General features: G+C 39.3%; 1 protein-coding gene across 1 annotated transcript in view; it reads left to right on the top strand.

The window, feature by feature from the left end:
- Positions 1–17,135, top strand: part of ehbp1 (EH domain binding protein 1) — a 146,707-nt gene that overhangs the window by 11,020 nt on the left and 118,552 nt on the right. The window contains 3 exon segments of the mRNA XM_061040269.1: positions 8,332–8,389; positions 8,500–8,595; positions 11,966–12,019. Of these exon segments, the coding sequence (XP_060896252.1) occupies positions 8,332–8,389; positions 8,500–8,595; positions 11,966–12,019 (208 nt within the window).

Genomic DNA, 17,135 nt, shown 5'->3' with positions numbered 1-17,135 from the left:
AATTGTTGATGAAGGGGAGTGTATTATTATTATCTATTTACCCCACTGAAAGACAGCTTCTGCTTGTTCCCTTCTTTGCTTTGGGTTCACTCCATAATCATCACTATCAGTGTTTGTGTGTGTGTGTGTGTGTGTTGTTGTTGTTTTTTTTGTCTTACCGTATCCAAATAGTTTGTATAACCCTTTTCACACATACGGAAACCTCCTGAAAAACTCAGGAGATTATCCGGAGGGGCTGTATATATGAACACGTACAGCCTAATTTTTCGCTCAGACTTCACCCGGAGTTTGTCCTGCCAGACCCCTAGTATTTTTTCCGCAGCAAGTCCAAGTGGGCTGATGTGAAAACGCCGCAGGATATTCTCCGGAGAATTCAGCTCGAGCCAATAGGAAGAGAATGACGTTTATATACAGTACTGTGACTATTGCGCGGTGTAAAGAGTGTCTGCACGCGACCACTACGTTGCACGTAATTAAACATCTGCATTAAGTTTTCTATTCGCCAGTATGTTGTTCTCCGCTATTTTGTTGATGTCGTCATTCTGTTGAACTACACATAGCATTGATACAAAGACAAATATTCTCATTATAGCATCCTATTGCGGACTCTGTTGCTTCGTCTGCTACTTCCGTGTTGTTGTTTTTTTTTCAGTAGAATATCATTTATTTGTAGAACACTTTTTATGTCCACAATGTGGAAAATCGTCTTTGGAAAATTATGCAACTTGTTGCTTTAGTGTACAATGTCTTCACTTCTCTTGTAGCATTCTACACATTGACACTAGCTTATTTTGAAGCAGCTCTCAAAATCTTGTGGAGGATGAGTTATACCTTTTACCACATCACCACAATTTTGTTCTCCTCACAGCCTGTAAACAACTTAGAGCTTGCTTTTTGACAGTTGCCTCTCCTCTACTCTCTATGCACTCCCACGGGATACCATTTAAATTGCACTTACCTGCCTCCTTCCCTGCAGGCAGATAGAGCTTCTGACCTTCCCTTTCATCTGTCCATCCTACCTGCTTCACTATTTTTTTCTAACTCTCCTTCCTTAGCTCAAGCAGAGCTCCGCAGTTAATCCCAAGTTTTTCCAAGCATCTATACTTATGATTAAAATTAATTTTAGGGATGGATTGGACATGATTTTCAAATATTCAAATATTCATTAAATTATAAAAACAAATCAAGGTTTTCAGGCAACTTTTATCTCATCTCAAAAGGTTAGGGTTAGGGGTTATTAAAGGTCCAATATGTAAGATATTTATTGAATTAAATCACAACATGACCTTAACATATCATCAGACATTTAGGAAACATGCTGAAGTGTTGTATTCTCTGTCAACAACACAGCAGTCAGTATGTCCTCCTCCTAAGTATCAATTCTGATGTGGAATGGTTTTTTGTTTTTTTATGGTTTGATTTTAATTACAGAAACACATCCAGCTGCAGTTACAGCAGTCATAAACACTCAGTCAACACACACGGAAACAGGCACAGTCAAGCAAGCTGTTGAACTTTCACTCCAGACTCTTCAGTCTGGCTTTAGTTCTGTAAGCATTAACTCTGTGTCATTGACCTAGCTGTTGGTTACCACATACACACTCACAGACTGTAACTGCAGGTTAAGGAACAGTCAGTTTAAACCCAAAGAACTCAGTTACACAGTTTCAGATTCACGTGATCCAGCTTAAAACTGGTTCAAACTGATTGTCATGTTCCTTTTAGGTTGGGGACAAGAAGGGCACCTGACACTTTTGAAACCACTTACACAGCAGAGTTTACTTCTTCATACTCAGTATACTTCTTCATACTTTTCACATTATTTTGCTCACTCCACAGCCCCCGCCACAGTATTATCTCTGAGCTTAAACTATAATGGCTTTGAAATAAACACAGGGTACTTGTGCCATAACACAAGTGCCTTGTGTTTATTTCAAATGCATTATAGTTTAAGAATGAAAACAATGCAATACATAGAGTTACTCTAGATATAAAGCCATACTTTGCATTCTATGATGTGCTCAGCATGCCTGTGGTGAACATGCTCTGTTTGTCAGACAATCTGTGATGTGACAGTGACACAGATAGAGTTTGCTGTGCTACATCTGTCTTGATAGTGAAGGCCACAGTGTGACTGATAGCAGATGAAAATGAGAGTCATCCACCCTCTCTGTTTCTGTCTTCCTCTTTCCCTTTGTCACTGTCACCAGTCTATTCCCACTCTCTACCACCCTTTTGAAGCTGTCAATGCTGTATCAGAAGTTGCAAAGTGGGTCAGTTCTAAAGAAGATTTGTTGGGCTAAGCTTTTCATGACAGGTCTATTACATATCTCAGTAAACAATATTTTCATAGCATTTGAGCTGTCTGTTCATTTAGACTGCGTCTTTAGTTGAAAGCACCCATGGCTTTAATGTGGAAGCCAGCACATCCAGGATTTATTTGCTGAAGAAGTTTTAATGTCTTAAGTGGCACTTTTTTTATACAGTCACATCTGATCAACAATAATTCAAATCTTGTATTTTACTGTATAGTCTTTTAAAGATCTTCCTAAAATTAAGTAAAGAAACAAGCTTTGGAAAGAAAAACACACACAGCAATAACAAAGTTACATTTAAAGTACTTAAGTTTACTTGAAGCCATCAATATTAGAATCTCTCTCCACACAAGAACATCTTCTCATACATTCATTCACATGAGAAACCTTCAACATTACCAGTGAAGCCTTGGGCTAGGGTTAGGGTTAGACTAACCTGCACACTGCAGCTGAGTTTGAAGTATGTTCAGGGCTTTTGTGTAATCCCATAAAACTACTACGATCAGGCTCACTTTTTTTCTGTTTGTACGACAGAATTCATGTGACGTGTAAAACATTAAATGTAAAGCTTTCTGGGTTTACACTTTGTCACTATTATTGCATTTCAGCTATTTTAGAGACAAGCAAACAGTTCATACATTTGTATAAATCATTACATCTCTGTTGCATATGGACAATATTCATTGTATGAATGTTCAAGATAAAAGATGGACAGTTATGAAATGAGGAAACAGGACTAGTATTGTAATTTCAAGTTTTTGCAGTGCATTATCAATACACTTACAAACTGAGTATTTATATTTCCTCTGGTTTGGTGGGATTTCATTGTAGTCTTCTGTACTTCAAGATGCCTTTTATGCATTGCAGTGCTGCAGTCAGCGGTATTAGTCCATGAGATTACATATCAGTGTGCTTGTACTGCAGCTGAGTATCTGTTTCAGTATGCAGTGCAGTGCTGCATTCTGTGAAGTTTGATCCTTCGCAACTGCTGTATTACAGCACAAACAAATCAAATCTACCAATTCCTTTGTGCTACTATCAGTGATTGACAGGAAGGCAGGAAGTCTGTCAGCAGCCTTTAAAGCATTTCTCCTCTGAGTATTGTCAGCATTCACTGAGTGTGACACATAGAGATTTTTTTATGGTAAATCTTTGCTGTGTGTAACTGAACTAAACTGAGCCCTACCCAGATATGTGGGGTTGTACATTGGTGGTGTATTTATTGTATGTGCACCTCTGGTTTTGAGGTGCACGTGATGTCAAAATTGAAGTGGTTCTGTCCTCCCTAAAACCTAATGGTTGGTTTTATACATTCACATTTTCATGGGATTTTGCATCATGTCCATCCCAGAAAATAGTAGGAAAGTGAGCTAGTTATGTTTTTATTTTTATTTCTGTCCAACAAATGACAAAATTGCTGATTTTATCTTTCATTACTTCAGCAGTTGGGCTGTCTCTTGCAAACCTTTTGCAGTTTTCAAAATGCATGTCCAGTCGGCGCTACTGTACTTGCCTTTGACTTGGTGCAAATGCTGACAAAAGCTGTAAGGGCACATTCAAGGCGTCTAATATCCATCTGACGGAACAGATTTACCTTATTTTAAACAAGTGCAGCTCTGCAGTCCATACTGTACCTTCCCTGCTTTTACAAGATTTTGAACAATCAGCACATGATTTAGAATTGGATGTGCCATAAATAATAATACTCCAGAGTGCTTAGCAGTGCTGTGGCTGAGCTGATGTATTGTTGATACAGATAAAGAGCTGCATCTGGTGCTGAGGTGTACACAAGGTGTGATACACACTCATAAGCATTCATACAGGCGTCATCAGTGTGACTGGGGAATCGAGATTTATAATAAAAAGTGGCAATCTGAGAAATGGAAAGAGATAATAAAATTCCATATACAGTATATGTGGCATAAAAAAACAAACACGTTTGTTATTTCTCTTCCCTGCTGTGATGCTCAAATGTCTTAGAGCAAAACATCAAGTGAGTGCTTTCTAATTGCAGGTTTCTCAGGATCAGAGCTGCCACTAAACACCTTATATATAAATATAAGAGGATTTAGGTGTGTTTTGTGTCGATCTAGGAGCTCTCATCTCATCTCCAGCTAAGCTCGCGTCACTCTTATCTTCCCTGTCTCTCCCCGTTAATCTTTTTGTGTGTGAATGAGAACTCTGTGTCACATGTCATGATTAACACACAACTTTAAATATCTTTATCTGTGTCCCACTTCATCCTGTTCACTTTCTCTCATTAAGTTTCTCTGGGATGGCTTTTTAATTTCTGGTAAACACAGAATTAACATGCTGCCCTAGAACACAGAAACAAACGACTCCAAAAAGTGTGAAGAAGTCAGTTAGCCTTCAGGCAAATGGTTTGAATTTTTCTCATAGCACAGGCAGCACTGAAGACAGAGAAAAAAAAATAAGGGGATGGTGTTTGTGTGCGTCAACTTGCTCTCTGATATAGCCTGTGTTGTTAGACAATAGCTTCTCTATGTGAGGCCTCTCCTCAAGGCTGAAATTGTTGCCATCATTCTCTCTTGTTCCTCTCCTCTCTCTCCTATCACTCCTTCTCTTTGCTTTCCTCTCTGTCCTTCTGTTTTCCTCTTCTTTCCTCTCCTCTGCCTCCTCGCTCTCCGCCACACAGTCAGCCTTTCTTTTCCTTGTATGGCTACTTTTCTGTTCTTCTAGAGTTGTTGACATGCATGCAAATTCACATTTAAACTTAATAGAGTGCTTTGCGCAAAACTCAAGTACACATACCACAAACCTGTCATATCACAAACTTTCATGCAGGAGTTTTGCCACAGATAAAGCTTTAACATCTCCTTCCACATTATGTTCACTTTTTGACATTATAGCTTGTCCAATACTTGGTTTTATAGGAACAATTCAACATTCAATAACAGTATATATGGGTATGCAAGTACCGTATTTATTTTTTTAGATGGTTTTACAAGGCTGGTTAAAGGGGGATAGAGTAGCATGAATATATTGAAATTTTCTACACAGCTCTTTAGGTTGTTCTTTGAAGACCTGTAACTTACATAGCATGACTTTCAATACAAACTCTTCAGTGCTCTTTGGTGTTTGTAAAAATGCTAAAAATTACCTTAACTATATGTTTGGCATTTTTATATTTCATCTTTGAACTGATATATGTGTGAGTATAAATAGCGCTGGATGATTTTTTTTAGTCAAGCTGTTACAAATCCATCCAAATAATACATTGATCCCTGCAGGGCAGTTTTGTTCCTTTGCTTTTAGTTTAGTTTGGTTCTGATTTATAGGGGTGCATTGATAATTTTTTTTCTCTCTTCTTTACCAAGAACTGATGCAATACAGGCTCTCTCATTTACTGACATTAAACAACCGTATGCCTCCTTTTAACTGAAATCATTTGTATCTATGCAAATACGAGGAAGCAACTGCTGGGGCACTTCAAATTAACACTGTTAAACAAATCTTTGTATGTAGCAGTCTAGTGTGAATGTAGTAAGAGAGCTGAAATATTGAATTCTTCCTTTTCTAATGACGAGAAAGAAAACCAAAATTAATTTGAACCAATCATATCCTGGATGATGCCTGATGTTCTCAACAAGGTTGGTAAATAGGCTGTGATTGATCCTGAGAAACTTGCCAAGTTCTTTGAGCTAGAGAACTGTTCTGTTCAAATCCACTACACACACTTGTAATAAACATGACACAGGAGTGACAGGCTGCAGGCCAAGACTTGCCAACTTGCCAGCTAACTAACTGCCTCGGCTGTGTTTGGGATGATTTCTCAGGCTGATTAGAAGTAAGGGAGAACGTTTGATGGTCCCTAATTTTTAACAGTTTTCTTTTAACTTCAAAGCAGTATATCACATAATTTGTAATTTATTGAACAGCTTCATGCAGGTTTATACATTAGGACTGTGCTTTTTTAAAGAGCCCATATTATGCCCCTTTTGGGGTTCATATATTTAATCTATGTACCTACTTTTGTACGTTCACAATAGCTAAAGTCCGAAAAAAGTGTCTGTTTTCATGTACTGCTCCTCCTTGCTCCCTCTGCACTCTGAGTCCGTCAGCTGCACTCTGTTGAGCCCCCACTGTTAGGGCACGGTCACACTGGCTATCCGTACTGTGCCCAAGCACGCTTCAACGCTAAAGTCCAGTTCGTTTGACCAGTGTGACCGCTCCGTATCGTGCTCAGGCACGGTACACTTCCTTGGCTTTGGCACACTTTGGAGAGGTGTGCTTCGGCACGGTACACTTCATGCACGAGCACAAGCACGCGGGTAAACAACGCTGACAGCCTTCATTATGGAGAAATCCAGAGTTTCATGGCTGTATCTGACTAAAATGACACAATATAAGACACAAAGTAGCTGTCATGTTCTCTGTGTTGTTCTCCGATGAACGGGTGTCCTCGCGGACTCGCGCTCTGACTTTTTATTTATTTATTTATGGCTGTGTCTGATTAAAATGGCTTAAAATAAGATGTAAATTCATTAACGTAGCTGTCATGTTCTGTGTTGTTCTCTGATGTGCAGACGTGGACTCGACTGTGCATCTCTTTTTTTCTCTCTCTCTCGTCCGCCTGTTTGTAAACTGAGCACGCTTCATAATAACATAAAGCGTGCATGTGTTGTATTAAGACGTTATGTACAAGAGGTAATCGTGCTTAGGCACGGATAATCCTGTGTAGTGTGACCGCGGGCCGCGCCGGCAAGCGTGGGAATGGCGCTGCGGGGGGGCAATCATGCTTGGGTACAGCACGGTACGGATGGCCAGTGTGACCGCGCCCATAGACCCCACGTGGGCCAAGTCTGCTCTGATTGGTCTGCTGATCCGCTCTGTAGTTATTGGTCAGTTGCTCAGCACGCTTCTCTGAAATTTCAACATGAGCTGCAGGGCTTGCCACAACGAGCCAATGGGCTTAGATCAATGATCTCAGACTGACAATGACGCCGCACTGACAAATTTTTATCGAGGGGGGCTAGAACCGAGCGTTACATGCAGCTAATGCTACAGCTAACAGGAGGACGTAGGAGAAGCCGCGTTTCCACGGACTTTGAATTTTTGCACATAGATGTGCCTAAACATGCACAGGACACTTGGAAAACACACTAAAGGGCATATAAAACCAGAAAAAGCATAATATGGGACCTTTTAAGTGTGTGTATGTGTTGGTAATCATATAATGCTCTACAAAAACATTTACTCTGTGTTTCTTTAATACTTTTTGTAGAGGCCATTTTAATCATGGTCACTTTAGTTTCAGAAGTATGATTTAAGTTTGGGCTAATAGAGCATATTTTTTGTGTTGTTAGAAATAAGTATTAATTCATGAGAAGTACTTGGCAGGTATTTTGTGTTATGGGTGTTGCCGAGTTAATTAATTTGGGTGCGATGCACAGGTGGTGAGAAAAATGTTTTTTGATCGTGACCTTTTGTTGAGTTACTCTGTTATGCTTCATAAATTCGTATATAATCTGAATAATAATAAGATTATATGCAACTAAAATGTTTATGGACGAGGTATTTCACTTGTATGTTTGGTCTTCAGGTTTATACTTGCAGACTCATCTGCACTTTCAATTTCATATTGTATAATTCATCTTTAAATGTCGGGTCATGTTGTCAGTGTGACTCTGACCTGGATTGAGGTAGTTCATTGTATCTATCTTCCTGTCACAGTAACTGTGTTCGTGTCTGTTTTTGTGTCTATCCTGTCGTGTACGCTGCAGTCCAAAGAGACTATGCCAGGGTTTACCTGTGTCTCATGATTTATTCATACCACCAGTGGCTGTGCAGGAGTGTGAATGTGTTGTTGGTGGCCTGTGTCCAGCAGCAGTAGGCATACAAGGCTTCTTTTTTTTTTAACTCAGGACACAAGTTCTTACTTAGTCTGACAATCTAAACGTTGATGTGGAGGACGCCCAGAGATATTCTTGGATAAATGTATTAATGCCATATCCCTTTTTTTTTTTTCACGTGTCTTTTCTGTCCTCCTTCTCAGGCAACCAGACAAACTGGTGGTGGTTTGGACACGCAGGAGTCGGCGGAAATCCTCCAAGGTTTGTATTTGATGAGTGGCAGTCTGATACAGTATGAATAAAACAATAACAAACTTCTAAATATAAAAGTCTTTTTGTGTTGTGTGTCCTTTGTCCCTCTGTCCATGCAGGCACACAGCTGGCAGCCAGGCATCAAAAATCCCTACAGAGGAGTGGTGGTGTGGCCTGTTCCCGAGAACATAGAGATCACTGTCACCCTGTTTAAGGTGGGCTAATGCTGTTTTCTTCACATAGCAAAGGTATTTCAGTGTTTTAGTTTGTCTAGGGTTGTTTAAAGACCACAAAATCCTCCATGTCAGTGAAACACAGTTTTAACAAAATTGTGTCGACCTCCTTTTTTTTAACGATTCTTGATGACCTTGTTGATGTTGTTGTTTTTGATGATGATGATAATACAACATTGAAAAAAGAAAAAAAATCTGCTCCCTGACCTGTCGCCACCTAATCAGAGTTGAAGGTTTTTTGGAGGGCCATTACGTTCTTATGTTGTATCCTCCCTGTCTAGATCCTTGTTTGTTATGTATGTTGCTTGGGACCAATGTGTCAGTAGACAAAAAAGTACCACAATATTGTGTTTTTGTACCTGAAAGGCATGAATCTTACATATTAGTTCGATTCTACTTATTATTTTATTAAATTTCCTGGGGGGTGTCACAGATGCAGTCAGACAGAAGGGGGGGGGGGTATCTAGGTTGTCAAGGGAGGTTTTAAATATGTATAGCTATAGAGGTAAGTCTGTAAATGACCCACACAGACTGACAGTGTCCATCACTGTGCCTGACTTACTTAAACATGATGGGCCTCTGTGCTGACAGGCTGCATCAAAGCTCAGTGTCTTGTTACCTTCCTGAATGTCTCCTCCTGCCTTTACTCTGTGTAGATGTTGTTAGTTTGTTTTATTTCTGATATTCTGGCATGGATATAGAGAGGCAAAGTCTCATGTTTTCATGCAGTACTTTGTGTGGACTTGCACACAGTGAAAGACATGAGTTACAGTACAGTGACCAAACAAGAGACTTTATCCACCTCCAAACCTTTACACACTGGTACACTCTGCACATATGACACACTAGTTAAAGAGGTACTTTATGTGCACTGGCTCCCTTTTCCCGGTCTCTGCTTAAAGCACTGCTGTGAATGCTGATGTCTCTCCGTTCTGGGCCGACTTCCACTTCCTGTCCCAGAGGAAGTAATAAAGCTGTTTTTGTAATGATACATTAAACAAAGCTGCTGTAGGCCTAATCTACTCAAAACTGCCAGATAAAACTGCAAATCAAATAACATTGCCTCTAATCTAAAAGTAAATTTTCTTTGTTACAAATGCTTTCTCCCTATTTTCCATTTTGGGATCAATAAAGTACATCCCCCTATCCATCACTCGCTATTTAATTAGCTGCCACACAACATAAGCTTCCGAATGAATGCTTCAAACCTTGCTACTGCTCCCTCACTCGGTTAAAAGAGCTGTAGACTAGACAGCAGAGAGTAGAGACTGAGTAATGCTTCTTTTTGTCAATGAAAAATTAACTTGTTAAGAAAAAGATGCATTACTTTAAGAGGGCTAGTTTTTGGGATAGCTGTGTGTGAGCCTTGAGCTCTCTCTCTCTCTTTCAATCTGGCTCACTAAACCTCCCAAAATCACACACTGGGTTAAAATACACAACTAGTCCTTGCACAAATAAGATCAAGACCATGAAAGATGAATGTAATGTCAGTGATGTTAAGATCATGAACTGTTTTAGTTGGATGGTCAAACTTGAACAAACAGATTGTTGATTAAAAGATAGTAAAGCTGGCTTCAGCTTCATTGTGTTTATTCAAATCCCCAATGCCTTTTATGATTTTATCTAGACCTTTTACATAGTCCGGTCTACATCCTGTATATTGACCATTTTATATAGCAATGAAAGAGGTTTAGGAAGAGGAATCTCAATTGTTTTCTGTGGGTGTTTGATCTGAATTCAGATTTCTTTTTTCCAGATCAGTCCGAGGAGTGTCTGTGGTTTGCAACTTTGCATGTTTCACATTTTATTGTAAGAATGTCATCAAGTGTGGGACTAGTACTGGTCTGGTGTTGGTCTTGATTGGAAAATATGTTTTTGATGAACTATGGAGTTGGTCCCATCTTAATAGATTTACATATTTCCACAGCTGCAATAACCCTTTATTATCAAAACAATTGCTTAATGCCAGTGTAAAGGTATACAAATGTAATTCTTTGATCAGTTACAAAGTATATATGAATACATGTTGTTTGCTGAAAGTTGAAGTAAAGCTAGAGAAGATGTTGAGATGATTTAATTCCCTGTCTGGCCTGAAGCTCTGCGATCAAACTGATTAGCTCAGCAGTATTGAAGCCTGTGCCTCAGGGAGATGTACTTTCAGAAAAGACTGAAATAAATATAAGTAACTTAACTGGGTAGCCGTCTGACTTCCACTCTGTAGGCAAATCAATTATAACAGAGACAGTGTGCTAATATTCTTGGACATTTTGAAACAGTCAGTAGTGTAACAGTTGTGGATTTTTGTTACATACCTGTATTTTCCAAACCTGAGAATAGCCTAATGTTGGCTCTGGAAAGATATTGTAAAGTTTTATCCATAAGAATCCCTGTTTGTGTTTAGACATGTAAGCAAAGACAATATTGTTAACTTAAAGGTTGGATTTATGGTATAAATAAACTGGGGCTGAAATACAACTTTGCTCTTTTGGCTTTTGAAAGCAGTTTATATAATAATGCAGATTTATAAACTTTGTGTGATGGTGCATATTCAGAACTAGCTGTGTATGTTTCCTCCCAAGTGGGTGATGTGTTTGAGAGCTGTAGCAGACTGCAGGAGTATTGATTTCCTTGGGCGTGCCACAGATACAGTCAGACAGGAAGGCCATCGTTGCATGTCCTAACTTGTGTGCATGTTCTTGTGTATAGGATGCAACAAACAATCAGTTATTATTTTTAAAAATGCTTTAGACTGTAAAAGAGAAATGAAATGAAAGCAGTTTTGTCTTGCAAATAACATTTGTTTTTAATTGATAGAATAATATTTAGTTTTAGGGTGTTGATTTGGTTAGTTTTGTGTATCTTGGCTGACTCTACCAGACTGACCGACAGAGAATCAAACACTTAGTTGGTATAGTTTAATGTATTGTAGACCCAGCTTACAGTAACCTATAATAGTATAACCTGTCATAAATCCTAGCTGTATGATGGTATTAATGTTCAGTTCTTGTTTGATTTAGAGAGGTATTTCTGAACTCAAACATAATTTTAAAAGTTTGTGGGAAAGGCATCTGTAGCTCATTGTCAAGAGTTTGAAAGTTAACTTATTAATTTGAAAACATTCAACACCGATATGAAACAAGACTGTCGGAATGAGTGAAGACTATTGAACCAGTTTATTGGGTGAACAGAGCTACAAAGAGACAGTGATGAGGTTTTGTTAATAACTGCTGTCACGGTAATTACCAAACTGGTCATAATAATCAATATTCAATTGTGCTGTTTCAAATGACCATACAGCCTGCTCTTATTTAATTAATTTTATTAAGCAATACTTTTTCCATTCCCCCTGCAGGACCCCCATGCAGAGGAGTTTGAAGACAAAGAGTGGACATTTGTCATTGAAAATGTGAGTACCAAATCATCTCTCTGTATCTTTTAAGTACACTGGATGTTTCTTTGTTTTGAAGACAAAAGGTTACCACATGAAACCATATGGATAGGTGCCTTCTGATAGGCTCCTAGACTGAATCAAACCATGACTGGTGAAGACAACTGCAAATTAAAAAAGAAAAAAAATCCATTCCTCATTCTCTGTCGTTTTCCAAGTAAATCCTCCTTGTATTACTTTTGCAGGTTCTGCCACCATGTGGTCAGTCTATGCTATTACATTCTTTCAGTTTGTTTGGTATTACACAACTCCTGACTCGCAACATGTTGTCATACCTGAATGCCGTCAGACACTGTGTGTGGCATAACTGTGTGTGTGAATATTTGTGTGTATTAACATAGAATTAAAAGTCCTGAAAACACATACCTAAAGTGAACTCAAATATTAAGTTTCAATGTAAACAAAGAGTAACTTGACTTGTGATTTTGTAATGTGTCCATTTATCTACTCATTTGTAAATTTCATAATGAGTCATAACATTAGCTGTTCATGTATTTAAACAACTCATTTAAAGATGGCAGCTTTTTTTTTTTTTTTTTTTACATTTGTCCGTACTGTTGAAGACAGCAGAAGCAGAGGAAAGAATGACTGTTTGCATGGCAAGGACTCCTGCATGCCGTAGAGTATTGGATGGAAAGTTGGAAAGTTGGACTCCCACTGTATAACCAAAATTGGGGAAGGTGGAGGAGAGAGGGGAGTGGATTGAGTAGTTTTGAAAAAAGTTGGCTCGATTGAGGAAAGAAGGAGGGTAATAAAAGAACAAAGAGAGAATATTTTGACATTGACCAGTATTTCTGCAGGAAACTGGGAACTCGCTGCTCAGAATTGATTCGCTGTGTTTTGCTGTGTGTCTTCTTCTGGAGCCACTTCTGTGACCTTCTGAGCCTAAGCTTTACAGAAGCATTTGACAAACGAGACCTTTGTGCTTACAAATTTAGACATTTGCAGAAAAGTAAGACTAGTGCTTACTGTGAGAGAGTGCTGTGAGGCAGTACCTCTTTAACTCAAACTTCTTAATTATTGTCTGTGTAAGTTAGTCTGTGACCTGGGAAAACATAACGGCTCATCTCAGATTCACTACTTATTGACATTGTGATAACATCAATAAGTATAATTTCTTTCTCTCCACCATTCTCAAAGGCTTTTGATCCATGCTGACTTGGGTCTTTGCTGCCACAAGTGTCTGTCCTGGTCCAGTGACAGATATCACAGTCTGATCCCTCCTCCCTCTAGCTGCAAGCTGTTCAAAAGTCTCAGTCTAGTGTGCTAATAATTGTTTGTGCTGGTCCAGATTATGAAGAAGCCCAGTTTAAAAGTTTACTAATGGCACCGAAAGTCTTTTATTCAAGTCAACTCCTCAATTTTATGCCAGTTGTGTTTTTCACCAAAAATCCATGTCTTGAAATATGTTGGCAGAACATCTGTGTAGTGAATAGTGAAAGGTTAATAATGTCACTTACTTAAAAAAAGGAAATATTCATACCTCCCATATTTTTTTTTTTTGTGTTTGTTTGTATTAGTGAGTTATAGCTGCATTACACAATTAAGGAAAAGGTTAACTTATTTTAAAGGAAACATTAGCTTTGATATCAAAAACTGTTCATCTTCAAACTAAACTAGTGTTGTGAGATTCTGTGAAATGACAATTGAGTGTGAGTGACCAACATAAGCAAATCAATCTTGAATGAATATGCCCTTGAAAATGAAGCCTACATCAAAATGCAACAGTGTGTTAACTGCTTTACTGTCAAGAGAGCGGCTAGTCTCTAGTAATCAGGAAGGATAGACCTCTGAGACCTTCTTTTTTTTAAGAGAGCCGGCTGAGTGCTTTGCCACTGTCACTTTCTGTACATGTCAAGCTCAAAGCAACGACAGCAGAAACGGGTCTCTACCTTTCTCTCTTTGATAGAAAGCTGAGAAGACAAGCAGGTCAGCCGGTGTTCTCCAGCCAGAGCGTGGGAGAGAGCGAAAGAGAGCAAGAAAGGGAGAGAAAATGAAGAGTTTGTGAGTTTGCCTGCTTCTCTGCATACCTGACTAATGACAGAAAGATCAAAGCCAAACAAGGCCTTGACAGCAGGAATGGCAAGCACAGAGGGGGGAGGAGGGAGGGAGGGAGGGAGAAGGCAACTTTATACCCTCACATACTCAGATGTAGAAAAGGGATGAAAATGAAACAATGTCAAAAGTCAAGTGAGAGAAATACTATGGAGTGACTTTATGGTTAAAGGTTTGTTATGTTTAATGTTTTGACATGGTTGTTAGGGTACATGTGCTATCCTTTTCAACCTGTTAGAATAATAAACAGACAGTGGGGAACAGGTGTAAAAGGCATTTTATTCTTACAGTTAAATATTTTTCTCCAAGGCTTCTGAAGGCTGATTAAATATCTACAAATCTCGAGCTCATTCTCTTGTCAGGACTGTGGCTATTTTCTTTTCTCGTCTTCTTTTAGATGATTTTTTTGATTTAAATCGAGAATTTGTTCAAATTTTTTGGCTGTTTTAAAGCAACTCTTTTGAAGTTCCTCTTTTAATCCTTAATGCCTATAAAAGTCCCTCTTTTATTTCCTTAACTCATCATTACATCTTGGAACTACATGTTGCTCCAGCCACATGGACTGGTCTTTAATTCATTCTTGTATTTCTTTAGTGTGTCAGTGAATCCTGGGTTTGAAATTGCATTTACACGCTATTTAGTCACTTGTTATCTTGTTTTGCTTGCCTAAGGCCGGGTTCACACTTGACTTCTTTTTTCAACTGCCAGCGCCTTTTTTACATACAAGCCTATGGAAAAAGGAAAAAGGATGACGCCTTTTCAAAAAGCGCTGCGCCCGACGCCTTTTTCAGTTGAATTATTTCAACTTTTCAGAAAAGCGCTGGGTGACTTCAAACGCCTTTCTGGCAGCTGACCAATCAGGACGAGTAGTAACCTACGTCCCTAGTTACGGGTGCCCAAAAAGATGTCATGCACCCAATAACGGCGAACTTCCACCAGATATGTGTGCATTGCGTGTCCGCTCCGGTCCGTTACGGGTCCGTGCATCCTCATCCGTCAACACCCACCGGCTGCATTCTCAGTCTACAGCATGGAGAGCACAGCTGGAGTACGGAGACAAAGGAATTTCAGCGGTAATGTTACAGATTCAGTCGCGACAGCACAAGATAATACGATGTTCGTGGTATAAAATTCAATAAAAACCTTATAAACACGTAAACAAACACACAAACGGTAATTTTTTCTGAACCGTTAAAACGGAGGGTTTTATTCTGAAAATAAACCGGATGTTTTAATGTTGTATCGGTGTCTGACTTCCCGTCCCGTTTGTTCTTTTCTGTGCTAAATTGATGCATCGTGCTCCGGTTGGCTCCGGCACGGTTGCACCGTAGGCTAGATCCTGTTGTTAAGGTTACAGAACACTCACGCCTATAAGCGCTCAAAAGGCACTGAAAGCGTTTTTTTTCTGAAAAAAGGGGGAAAAGAGTGAATATTTTATGCCAGACAAGTAAACCTGTTGAATTGCTGAGTACTATATTTAATTATAATGTGTCAGGGGGAGAGGGAAATTAGATGTTGGCAAAGGAACAGCATCCTGCTTCAACATAAATATCTCAACTTAATATGAATAATAAAGATTGCCTGTTTGATCTAATGTGGAGCATTAGAGCTGCTAAACTGATTCCACGTCAGTTATGTTTCTGACATGACTTATTTCAAGCCTGGCACTTGAATTGAAGGTCAATTATACAGATTAACCTCAAGAGGGCAGTCTACCCCAAGACACCTCTGTGAAAACTCCTTTTAAATATTGGCCCTTAAAGCTGTTTGATCCCCCCTTATGTCACCAGTGTTTCTGTCTATGTATGAGTGTCAAGTGTCATGCAGCTGCATGTATAATTTATCAGTGTTGATGACGTATGTGGGTAGATATAGATGATATTATCCAAAAATATGTAATGTTTGTACATGTGATCTGATTTTCTCATGACTTTTTACCAATGTATACAATGTATAGACGCCCTGCTCATGCACAACCCCCGCCTTACTTGTATCTAAGCTAATATAAAATAAGGAGGGATGAATGCTGTAGTGAGTGCTTCTCTGAGGACGAGGAGGAACAGAGGAAGAGGAGAGGTGAGTTCTCCTGACCCCTCATCAGACGGCAGGGGAGAAAGGGGAAGAATACGCCATTGTGCCTGAGCGCCGGAGATGATGAAATTCAAGATCCCTGCGCTGTGGCTTCGTCTTAATCTGGGGGCCCAACCTCGCACTGGGCTAATCCCTCCCCGTCGAATTACTGGCCCTGGTTAGATTGTATTTTGTCATTGAAAATGGCAGTGTCAAACACTACCATTTTCTCTCCTCTATTTGTTCGTCTGCCAAGGCGAATCGCATAATCAAAAGATGGAAAGGGAGAGAGAGAAGGAAAAAGAGAAAGCGATGGAGAGGTGGCAGGCTGAAAGTGGCTACACAGTAGTATCTCTAAATTGCATGCTACCCTTGCCTTTCACCCTTTTTCATATAGGCACGTATTATCAAAAAGGTGGGCAAATTGAGAGTCAAAAGATTGGATGGCTATATTTGAAGGCATTGTGCTGACTGTCTCCTTTGTGTGCATGTGCATGGGGGGGGGGGGGGGTTAATGTGTGTATGTATATCTGTGTGTATTCTCTCTGCGTTAGCATATCGACCAAAGCTGATGATGACCAACTTCCCTCGTCTTCAAAGCTTTGTGGAAGGATTTGAATAACACATTCCCACACACACAGGACTGTTTAAGCGAGCTGCTATCATGCCTGAATACATACAGTGATACACACTCCACAGCCCATCTCTCCCCCTTTAAGTCATGTTTCACCTTTTTCAGTCAAGTGCATTGACGTTGCTTTGAAAAAAAAGGATTTCACAAATCTTTAGCTGCCCTGCTAAACAACCCTCACACCATTTGACTGCCTTTCTGATGCATATTTCATATTTCACATTTTTTATTTGGATTTTGGATAGTGCCTTTAAATTCTTCAACATTCTCAGATAATAAATAATGAGTAACTGTGTTTTTCAGCGACATAAAAGGGAA

This window comes from Labrus mixtus, chromosome 6 (genome assembly GCF_963584025.1).
Source record: "Labrus mixtus chromosome 6, fLabMix1.1, whole genome shotgun sequence".
In the NCBI taxonomy this organism is placed as follows: domain Eukaryota; kingdom Metazoa; phylum Chordata; class Actinopteri; order Labriformes; family Labridae; genus Labrus; species Labrus mixtus.
The sequence above is the reverse complement of the archived record's forward strand: the minus strand, read 5'-3'. Positions and strand labels throughout refer to the sequence as shown.